General features: G+C 35.4%; 1 protein-coding gene across 2 annotated transcripts in view; it reads left to right on the top strand.

The window, feature by feature from the left end:
* LOC145992166 (thyrotropin-releasing hormone-degrading ectoenzyme-like) overlaps window positions 1–11,403 on the top strand; it is a 56,982-nt gene extending 45,579 nt beyond the window's left edge. For both annotated transcript variants that reach the window (XM_083128457.1, XM_083128466.1), the window contains 6 exons: window positions 3,015–3,292; window positions 4,115–4,314; window positions 7,470–7,631; window positions 7,861–8,004; window positions 9,372–9,453; window positions 10,985–11,403. In XM_083128457.1, the coding sequence (XP_082984583.1) occupies window positions 3,015–3,292; window positions 4,115–4,314; window positions 7,470–7,631; window positions 7,861–8,004; window positions 9,372–9,453; window positions 10,985–11,143 (1,025 nt within the window). In that variant the 3' untranslated portion in view covers window positions 11,144–11,403. The remainder of the gene's footprint in view (window positions 1–3,014; window positions 3,293–4,114; window positions 4,315–7,469; window positions 7,632–7,860; window positions 8,005–9,371; window positions 9,454–10,984) is intronic.
* Window positions 11,404–12,383: the final 980 nt, after the last annotated feature.

Here is a 12,383-nt window from a genome sequence, read left to right as displayed (position 1 = left end):
TGGGGCACCGTGATTAGCTTGCAGGGGCGCTACGAAATGTTCCAATATTTTCACTGAATCGTTAGTCAATGATATGAATGTTTCAAATATCTGCTTATTTAGTACTTTTTTTTTTACATATAAAATGTTTCGGAATTTGAAATACGTGTTTAATTTTTAACTTAAGACAAGCAATCTTACAAGTAACTGAGCGTTGCAAGTGTTAGAGAGGGCTATATTCTAGGCGCCGCGGTAAAGTCTTGAAAAAACTAAGGGAGCCGTGAAGCAAACAAGTTTTGGAACCCTTGCTTTAAATGGTCGAAAATCAATCTCTCTCTGAACCATGGCTAGGAGGAAAAATACGAAACACTATATAGGAAAGAAGGAATACAAGCAATGTCACATTGACTGATACTTCAGTCACAAGCATCACAACCGAGTTATTGTGGGCGGGGTGAGGGGACATTCTGTACAATACCCAAATATCTTATATGTACAAAATAGTTTTTTCTGGACTGGACGCGTCCTCCTCTCTGTCCCAGTAACGATGCACATGCTTTTAATGCTGAATGAATGTGGTTGGTTAACATATGGTCCATGTAATACAAAGTATATTGCGAAGTATGATAATCTTGCGTTGTACATACCTGAGATTGCATGTTATACTAATTAGTTTGCTAGACATCACTAATTGTAAATAACGTAATTAAAAGAGTGTTAATCGAATAAAAAAGTATTGCATTACTTCAGATATAGTATGATTTTCGGGGAAATTGCTGAAAATAAGTTGAACTGTTATTCTTACTTGTTCAATATTGAAGATGAAGTTACAAGGGAGAGTAGTAAATCTCCAATCAGTATAAAATTTTTATTGTGAACACCCGTATGTGAACCGCATGCGATGCCACTGTATTCAATGCTGTATTAATGACAGGACATTTTCCTGAATAATGGAAAACATCAAAAATCTGTTCCATCCCTAAAGCCTACTGTCTCACTTGAGGGTCATTCCACATCAATTAAACTCCAAATCTAAGATTTTGACACCCACCAACTACGATTTCGATGAAATTTGGTATACACCTTTCCTTCATGGTTGAAAGAACCCCCCCCCCCCCATTTTTTTTACTCTATCTCAAATGGTTTTAATTTTACAGCACTTTGAAATGTCATAAATCAGTGTTGTCTGTCACTCTTGAGACCCTCGACACAAGATACCCTTGCTTACATTTTATTTATTTTCTCCTTAACCAATCATCTTATCTCTTTGAAATTTTACACAAAGTTCAATGAAATAATGAGGATTTCAGAAAAATACATCAGGACTCAAAAAGTTTTACAAATGCCTATAAAAAGACTAATAATGGATTTGTAGCCTAATTTTTGTGGTGGGAAAACTAGGTTACGAAAATCTAAATTTTCATTATGTGGGTATGATGGAACCAAAAACTTTTGATGTTGAAAATCATTGTAAGGACATGCTCTTTCTCTACAAAAAATAAAATTTTTGTTTTTTTTATTCCTTCTAACAAAAATTTTAAGTTTTTTGGAAATTGCCTAAAATTTCAGGGTCAATCCGTACCAAATGGTCCAGCACTGGTCGCTCGACCATTTTTTAAATTTTTCATTTGTTTGTCGATGTAACCCCTGTACAATGGTAGTTCAAAACAGGCATTATTTTTCTAAAATTAGACTTTGTTTGAAAATCGTGGCCATTTTTGTTTCATGACTTGCAACATTTTTGGTCTATGCAGACAGTTGCGATAATTATGATAACTCAGCTAAGAAAAATTATAGAAATCTGGGGTAAAAAAAAAACAAAAAAACATTGTCTTCAGTACATTTCAGGCTACATTTTATGTTCCGTACCTTTTTTCAACACATCTAATGCAAATGACTGAAATTTAGGGTCAAAACTGGCTGATATTTGAAGGGAAATCAATGTATACCTAGGATATTTTTAAGTAGGTAAGTAGGTGTGGATACAAGGACTTATCAGAAAGCTTTTCCGCATGCCCATCAAGGACACCCACACTCATCCAATAGCCATCTACCTAGAGGAAAGAACATTTATCACAACCTTCCAGGGAGCCTCAAGGCTGGAATACCACAAGGTTCCACACTGGCTCCGATACTATATGCACTATATACAGAGGACATACCGATAGCACCAGCGTGCTTCCCAGCAATCTTCACCAATGATGTAGCTTTGCATTCTGCCAGACTACTAAAAGGATGCTGCGAAACACTCGACAGGCAACTCCAAGAGTTCCAGATATGGTCGACCAGATGGTGCATCAATACCAACGTCACCAAGAGCACTGCAGTAATCTTTGCACGCAAAAGGAGACAAGAACAGAAGACACTGGAATTATTTGGACAGCAAATACCTTACACATCCACAGCAAAATACCTAGGGCTTATATTGGATACCTGTCTGACATTCAAGGTCCATGAAGCGGAAATGCAATGAGGATATAACTCTATAAAACAATGATAAGACCAGCCATACTGTATGCCATACCAGCGTGCCATCACACAGTCAGGACGACAATAGAGGAACCACAAATCATCCAAAAGAAAGCAGCAAGGATAATCAGCAGACAAGACAGATATACAACAAACATCCAAGTACAGGAAGACCCGAAGATAGATCCAATAGAAGAGGTCATAAGACGAGAAGCAGCCAAATTCTGAGACAGCCTTAGATGGGACAGCAACCCCGCAGTCAATGAAATTGGAACAGCGGCCATCTCTAAGCTCACGCATCGTACCACTCGACCACAGTGAGCCCCTAACAATTACAAGAAGACCAAAACCTCGAGCGACAGTCTCAGAGGGAAAGAAATCAAGACAACATAAACGCCAATAGAAGGGGGAACATTCAAATATGAGTCAAGGAAACAGCACTCCCACATCAACAAAACCAGAAAATTCACTCACTCAAAGCATATAACCATATTCCTTTCATATATTTTATCCTTTTATACAAGCTTACATTGAATTACAGTTTTCTCTCTTTTCATTTTCTGCAGGTTACTATCGTGTAAATTATGACATTAAGAATTGGATATTACTAATTGAAGAATTAAACAATGGCCATTATTCCAAAATCCAAGTGTTGAACAGAGCACAGTTAATAGACGATTCATTAAATTTTGCTCGAGCTGGTCTACTGAGCTATAACGTAACTTTCAACTTGTTGCAGTATTTGAAACATGAAGTGCAATATATTCCATGGAAAGCAGCATTAAATAATTTCGACTTTTTAAAAAGTATCCTTTTGCACAGTGATGTCTACCCAGTATTTCAGGTAAGATAACATGTATTTTTTCAGATACCTAATGTACTTTAATCTGGCAAATTTTATCTAGATTTTAATTTTATTTCAATTCATTGATTACACAAATTTCATTTGATTTGCTACGCGAATCAGAGCTTCACAATACTTCACAATTATAATTATAATGTTTTTTAAAAATGAAAAGTTATTAGATAAACTGAAGCTAATTTAATATAAATATTTTGTTGTACTATTTCAGTTCCTTCAAAGTCGCATACACAAAAACAAAAAAGCCTCATACACATCCTAGTCCTGTTAAAATTATTCTAATTGAATACTTAGATATTATGTGTGCTAAAGTATTGTCCTTAATGTTTTTTCACCTTAATCTGCACCCCTCCCCCCCAAAAGAAAAGAAGAAACACTACTGCAATAAATCTAGTAGTTGAGGAATCACCAGCAAAAATAATTACTTGAAGGCATTTGGAGAGATACTTGCTACTTGAAAAGAACAATTACCAGAATCTCTTTCTTTCTTTTTGGTTTAAGTCCACTTTATGCACAGAAAGGCTAATTGGGGCTGGGTATACAATGCAACACCTCCACCTGCTATTGTACTGCATCCAGGATATCTTGGTTACAAGGTCATGACATCACCACTTCGCCATTGGAGTGGTCTACAATTCATTCTTGAAGGACCGATACAAGTGCTGATGGGACTTTACCCAATGAAAAGTGCTGTTGTGCCACTAACTTTATGAACATAGCTACATTTCATCTGTAAGATAATTCTCATTGAACTTCTGAACTAAATTAATTTTTCTTGCATATCAGTGTTGGTTTTCATTGCAGAAATACATTGGTGACCTTCTAGAAACCCATTTCATCCAATTTGCTAACATTCTGATGGCGAACAAAAGGGACCCAAATGAATTTTCTGCATCTACCTTGGTTGAATGGGCATGTGCAGTGGATTATGAGCCTTGCATCATCTGGTCGCAACATCTGTATCACTTCCTCATGGAGACTTACAACACTTCACACCAGGCAGCGTAAGTACACACAAGCACAGTTCAGCTTTTGCAATTAGAAAACAAGCCTGATTTGATTGGTGGTAAAACAATTAAATAAGCTTGTATCTTAACCCTAGCTTACCCGTGTTGTACGAGAAACTAACTTACTTGAGAGGGAAGCCGCATAGGCCCACACTTATTTTTTTCCTTTAGAATTCATGAAACCATTTTGTTATTGAATTACTGCTTCCTTTGTTGATTATAAATGTGCAGTCATTTAAATATTACTAACATTGATAAGAAATAATAACCAATTACTTCATGAGTGTCACACACATATTTTACCATTCACTAAAACTCATAAAAACCATAATCATTTTTAATTAATACTTCTGTGTTTATAGAGGTGCAGTTGCTTATTAATTAGAATAATTTATCAAAATTGCCATCATTACCAACCAATTCTATACTCTCAATGGCATGCAAGTCTCAAATTGTGTTGCTTGGCCGAGTATCGATGTCTGCTTTAAGTTTTAGCTTACAATGTCTCCCTTGAGTCTTTCCACATTCCCCTCACTGATTGAGTATCCACGTTTCACGTGGTTACCCAGGCAAAGATGAGGCCCTCCTAGTGCATTTTGCCTCCTATTTGCATTACATTTATATTTTTATCAACAAAAGTAATACAGAAATATTGAGAACATCCTAGGAAGCAATGTAATTTATTTTAAATATTTTATAAAAATGTTCAGTTGAAAAATAAAAAAAAGTAGAGATGGTGGGCCTGACAGCACCCTCCCCCTTCTCTGGTAAGCTGGGGTTCAATCACATTTTATTTTGTTTGAATGTAGATGGCAGCACTGGAAGTGAAGGTATTCCCCAGCTAGGTAGAATTACGTGAAGCATGCTCCCAGCTACACCCATGCCTCAAGCAAACAGTCCCCACCTAATGATTTCCACTTCAAGCTCTGATAGACGGTATTACTGTTCTTGTATCTCTTATTAAAAGGCAGTAGAAGTTGCGATATGTTGTAACATTGCTTTTATCAAGAGAGGGTATTTTAATGAATAATGTCAATGACTTGGGATGTGAATTTATGACTTCATGACTCTGCTGACAATGCATCCAATAATGTATCTCATCGGGTAATTTGTTCATTCTTTTAATTAGCCATTTTAATTGATTAATGTCTTTCGTTTCTGTCAAATTACAAAAATATAGCTCTTTCGCTCCCAATAACTAACACCATGATTGATATAATTTATCATTTTATTTGTTTTTACATTCCAAAATGTGGAAATCAAATCATGTTTTTTGATTCATGGTAAATATTAGTTGTCCATTTTATAACATTGCGCTAGTTTTAAAAAATAATTGTCCTCTATTTTTTTATATACACTAATTCATCAATACTTGCTATTCTGCTACAGGTGCTGCCTAGTGGAATTCTTTAGAAGTAATAGTCCATTTTTCATATCACTGAATGTTCTTTTGTTTCCAGTCTGCAAGCATTCAATTGAGGGAGTGTAGGGCTAATAAAAGATGGAAGCTACACCATGCCAATTCCATGATGGCAATGGCTGTAACCTAGCTTGACTTTTCTCCTGATTTCGCACCTGCTGACTTCTTTCTGTTTCCCAAAATGAAATCCATTCTTAACCCTTTACGAATTTTTGTTATGGAACAAAATGGCAGTTTGAAACATTTATATGTATGAGTAAGACTTCCTTTGGCAGGATTGACAACAAAAAATCATCTGACATTGTAATAATATTAATTACAACTAATGGACCCAGAAGTCCCGACAGGCCACTGACGTTTTGCATATAAACAGATAAATTATGTACATCATATGGTGTTTGGTTATAGAATATATACTCCATTCAACATTTACATGCAAAATATCTACACCCTACCTGTTACGCATTTTAGAATATACTCCTCAGAAGAGACATATAAATTAAACGACAAATGAGCAAGAATGAGTAAATAAAATGAGTCATCACTCTTGACTTTCCAACACTCACGTGCTCTGGATTTTGGTAAGGGGGTAGGCTATATATACTTCTTTTAGAAGCCAGCCCTTCTTTTTCGTCTTTCCCCCTTTTGAGTCTTTTTAATAATTCCTAGGCTAAAGGGCAGAGGGAGGAGTGTTATTACCCCTGCCAACACCCCGTTGGGCACACCACTACCTTACATTCATCGCTATTATGCTCAAATGGTGTCCCTACATCTGAGAGATTTCCTGCCAGTCAGTCACCTAAAACATCCTCATCGAAATCGATATTTGTGCCATAGCCCTACAACACCAAAAAGAGCTGTCTAGAACATTGGGGTGGGCAAGGAAGAGGTCATAGCCCATATTTGGCTCAGTATTCATAAAAAAATAACGTCACAATTAGGAAAAATGGCAAAATGATAGCTGTCTGCTAAGAAAAAATGTAAATACCACCAGTTTTGAAAATTTGGAGCACGCTACTAGTTTAGAAGTACGGAAAATTCTACATCAATATTCTTTTCGAGCAAAGTAGACACCAGAAGCCTGTTGGGAACGTAAAGTCCCAAATGAGGTTTTGCTCATAAAACAACTTTCCGATCATATTTGCCAAAATTATTGTATAATCATATTTATGTGACCTGAAAATAAGATATAAAAAATTCTGGGTCCTTATAGTTATTCTAATATCTAGCTTTCATTAATCTAAGACCACTGCACTCTTACGAGATCAATATGGCTCCATTACTGACGCTTAGGTCTAAGGAATTGCTTACTGCTCCCTTGCATATACTTCTGGCAGCTCCTTCCATTTGTTGTGAGTAGTAGACACTACAATTAACAGGGACGCACAGGACCTTTTGAGTCAGAATCCAACTGTGTAATGTAGCAAGCGTTTGTAGGATGTGGGACTTTGAAAGTCTCGTCAGTCGATAAAGGGTGCTGTTTACAGGCAACAGAAGATAAAGAAAATTTGCTATGGGAATTCCACAAAATGCATTCCAACAATGAAAGAAATGACATTGGGGCAGGATATTAACTGCTTTGAAAGAGAGAAACCTGATTAAGCTGTATAACAAGTAGATAAAATAATTTTGAAAAAGTTTTTCTTTTTTCACAGATCTCGTATTTGAGTTCTAAGAAAAAAATATTTTCTGTGTAATCTTAACACATATTGTATTTTTCATCTTTCAACAGGATTTCAGATGCATTTAAGAAGACTGTGTATTGCACTGCTATTAGAATGGGTAGAGAAGAGGAATGGGATTTTGGTTGGAGATTGTTGTTAGATCGACCACAGGAATCTCTGGTTCTGCTTCATAGCCTCTCATGTTCCCAACAACAGCACACTATCTTAAGGTATGTTCCAGAAGAAGGGAATAGTAGCTGGTATAATCTGGTACAAACAGAGAACATCATATTCATGTTATAAATGGAAGAAGTCTGTTGAAACAGTAGAAACATTGATAAAAATCAAACACATGCCAAAACGAGTAATACAAGAAATGAAACATAATCATGAATATTATTTAACATATTGTGGGATTTTTGCTTGCCTTTTTTCTAATGTACATTGTTTATTTTGTAGGTATATAAACATTGCCCTAAACAATGTCACACAATTGACGACAGCCCATGCAGCTAAAGCCTTGGTTTCCCTAACAGAAAATCCAAAAGGTTTTCCCATTCTTTTGGATATAATTTCTAATCAATGGAATACATTTTTGTCAAGGTAAGGAAGTTATCATTTGAAAGACAAAATAGTCACTGTAACATACTGTACATTCCCTTAGTTCTTCTCTCACTTAATACAGTATAGAGAAACATGCTGATCTTTTGTTAAATAACGTATGTCTTGAAGGTTTCCTGGCGACGAATGATGAATAAATTCTCTCAAAGCTTTCAAGAGCTAACATCTTCAGGGCAGAAGATGAGAGTGATGTTAGCTCTTGAAACCTCGGAAACCTTTCCAGAATTGACCTGGTCGATAGCCAGAGAGAATTAATTCAACATAACTCAGCTTTACTTTATAAGTGTGAAGTCATTTAGTACTAATATTGAATAATTGATTCTGTGTCTTTGTGTCACTTTATACTACATGGCATTATCATGTGAAAGTGCAGAGTAACAGTGACTAAAGTGCTTAAATATGGCACAGTCAGATACCGCAAAAGGGTGGACACTGTCTAGGTTTTTACTTTGATTTATGTGTTACAAACATCCTACTGTTATCTTTTAGGATAATTCACACTCCCATCATAAGATATTTATTTGTAGATTGGTGATAATTAACCACATGATTATTAAATGGCCTAGTGATAGCATCATCGCTTTATAATCAAAGGGTCCCAGATGCAATACCTTGGTGGAGACACAAAAAAATTGTGCTGAAAATATATACACCGCGATTGTTACAACCTGTCAGGTTTCCCGCACTAGCGATCGCTCGACAGTTCCGGTACCAATGAGAAACTAGGAAAAAATAGTCTGCTGAGCAGTGAATGGAAGCCAGAGGAAAGGCACTTATGCAATCGCTGTTGCCACATTGTGATCTAACTCCCACGTGTCTTGTTTGTGTCTGCAAGAAGCTTGCTTTGTAAGCGTGGTGTTGAATTTGTGCAATCCCTCGTATCTTAATCGCAGCCTTGCCTTAGCTTCCCCCAATGCTGGGTTCATTCGGTCTATAGTGGCAACACTGCATGGTTTCTGCTAGAATTGTCAATGATCGGCAAGCATGGGAAACCTGACAGGATGTACCAAATGTGGTATAATGTGAAACTGTATTTTTCTGAATAAGTCTAACTCCAAAAATAAATTAACATAATATGTGTGGACATATTACTTGAACATATATTGTCTTCTCATTACTAACTAATGTTAAAATCAGCTGTTTTATCAGAATTTATTAATAAATATCTGATGAAAGGAATGAATTTCTCCTGAAAAATAACTGAAAAAATATGTTACTTTGCTTGTAACACACACACATAGACAAATCAAAACAACATAAATAAAAGTTATTTGTGGATGCAGCAGTTTTAAAGATTTGATATTTACGAGTGTGAAAACTGTACATGTATTTTTATTTTTCCCCTACAGATTTAGATATAATGTGCCTCACCTGAAATCCGTTATGAAAGGAATTATATCAGTCTCTCATACAGCAATACAGTTAGAAAAGGTATGTATGCAGATGTTATCGAAACATTGTCTCATATCCTAAATTTAGTTTTTCTGCAGATTAGTGCTAAATTTGCAATCAACAAAACAAACCAGTCGTTTTTTTAATACATAATATTATAATTATAGAGAAATTCATATTATAAAAAAAACTGAAATTAAGGTGCTTTGATAGGGCATATGCATGCATTTATATTTTCACTGTGATTGATCATATTTTAACAACTTATCGGTCATACTCAGCATATTATTCTTTTCAGGGTGAAATAATTTACTTTAAACACTTAGTTATTTCGCTAGGCTCTTGTCAGTTGAAGTAGAAACAAGCTTTTCTAGGTGCAAGCATTTATTGGCTGACAATAGTTATTATTTACATTGAAAAATTTGCACAACAATAGTGTACATTGCAACTTGGGTCTTATAGTAGCCTATAGAGTGAACGAAGAAGCAGATCGAAATATCCCATCATAGGGCACAGGTATTTGTAATAAAACAGAAAACTATTAAATTTCATAGTTTTTACTTATTTCTTATGTCTCTTATTCTTGCATAAAATATCATGTGAAAAAATGTCATTTATTAAGTGAAGGGCTAGGAAGTAAAACATGGTGACATTTTTGTCATTATTATTAGAAGCTATGCTGTAGATAAATTGCTTTCCTGTTATTTCTACCAATTCCAGAAGGGATCAATGAGTCCAATGCAAATTGCATGACATGGCAATTAATTACATGTGAAAATTGAAGGATGGCTCTTTTAACTTTGTAACTCAATGATGACCAAAATGTTGGTTACCATGTTTTACTCCCACGGAATTCACTTAGGAATTTATTAAATACTTAAACAAGTTACTATTTGTTTCCGAGAGACTTACTTATAAAGGATCTATTAATTTCGGTGGCCCCTGCAAACACCTATTTCAGAACTTGTTTCTTCACTGCTGGGTTGGCTTCCATATCCATTTTAAAAGTAAGTCTTGCTGAGAGAGTAAGTAACTCATTTACCTATTTATTATACATCCATAGACATTTAAATTGTTGTTAGCATATACGGTAGACTCTCTTTAATTCGAACTTGGATAATTCAAAGTACTAGGTAATTCAAATGGAAGTTTATTCCCCTTTAAACCATCTTTAACGACATGATGTTTTTGTTCATTTGAATTTTGGATGATTTGAACTTTTTTGTGTGACCTTGGAGTTTGAATTAAAGAGAGCCCATTGTGTTTTTTTATATATAATTTAAAGCACATTTATGGACATTTTAGTTACTGTAGTGCAACAAATCCTCATACTTCTTGACGAATACAAGCTAGAATTGATAGCAAAGTGCTACAATGGACAGAGGAGTTGGTGGAAAATCGTAGAGGGATTTTATGCTTTTTATAGTCATGTGCCAGCTCCCTTCATCCCCACACACTCAAAATTCCTGGGTACGTCACTAAATATAATTGGTTGTATCCACTGGCATCAGTTCGTAATGATACATTGTTAATCAGTTCTAATTTAAACATTTCTTACATCTCATTTTAGGTTAAAGAACTTCTTAGTAACGTTGAACGTGCATTAGGTATCAGGCTCCACATGCCCTTAAGCACAGCTGAGAGCAACATAAGGTGGATGATTGAGAGATACAGAGAGGTTTCTGCATGGCTTCAAAACTGGAACATGCAAAAGAAAGGTTCAAACTGAAATAATTTATTTTCAACGTGCTTCAGTCTTCTTGAACTTCCACCCTTCTGTGGCTATTTAATGGTGTTGATTGTTGTTGGTTGCAACTCTACCTTGTATTGTTTTCAGGAAAATTCACACCATATGATATTTGTATTCATACTCTAATATTGTATCCTGTCTCTTAAAATTTACTCTATTTTAAAAGTACAAGTATTATTAATGAATATTTTTATATATTGCATACTTTTAAGATCAAGTGTTTATTTTGCAAGGTAAAAGCGAGTAAATAAAAATTTCAAATTCTCAACTTCTAAAGATTGCATTATTTCGAAATCACAACCACATCCTGTAAAAATGGAATCGTTTTTGGAAATGTGTTACCAACTTACATAAATGGTGTATAATTCAAAACTGGCAGTATAACACGATTATTTCATTCTGGGCTTTCAATTTTTTTCTAATTTCATTAAAGAATTTATCCAGCAGAATTATCTGAATGACATCTGGATATTTATGCTACGCCAGTGGTTCCTAAACTTTTTCATTTCATGGCACCCTTAGAGTTTCAAGATTTTTCCACAGTGCCCAAGTCAGAATGTAGGCTTATCTAACACTTGCAATGTTCAGTTAGTGTTGTTAGGTTGCTTGCCTTAAGTTAAAAAATAAACACATATTTCAAATTCAGAAACATTTGTTCATGTAAAAAGTACTAAATAAGCACATATTTAGAATAACTGAAAGTGAATAATAAGTGAAAATATTGGAACATTTTGTGGTGACCTGTAAGCCAGTCAAGGAACCTCAGGGTGCCATGGTGCAAAGTTTGGGAACCACTGTGCTACACATTGTGTGTGTTTACTCTCTCTGAGAGCAAGGTCAAATTACATGAACCAACCACCTCCTGTACTAGGAATTTATAGAATCTACAACAAGGCTACATATTTTTTAACTTAATGGAATATGAGGCCCTGTCCGAAAGGTACAAAGTACAGACTTGAAGTATCGTCTTGAATGAAGTGACGTCACCTACTACAGTTCGAAAGCACCAAGAACAGAAGTACGCAAGTGCACAGTTCGCAGTACAGATTGTTGGTGACTAGGTCACGTGGTTTCCACACTTGTTGTTCATCTGTTTAAAATCACGGAGGTAGAAAGCCAGCAACACAGGTAGATATATGTTATGGGCCAGCAAGTTGTTGGTTATAGTTCTTCTAATGTGTGGAAATGTATGTGTACAAGCATTTGAAAATGCTATGTG

This window comes from Lepisma saccharinum, chromosome 1, assembly GCF_977018435.1.
Source record: "Lepisma saccharinum chromosome 1, izLepSacc3.1, whole genome shotgun sequence".
Classification (NCBI taxonomy): Eukaryota; Metazoa; Arthropoda; class Insecta; order Zygentoma; family Lepismatidae; genus Lepisma; species Lepisma saccharinum.
This window is presented reverse-complemented; position numbering and strand designations above follow the sequence as displayed.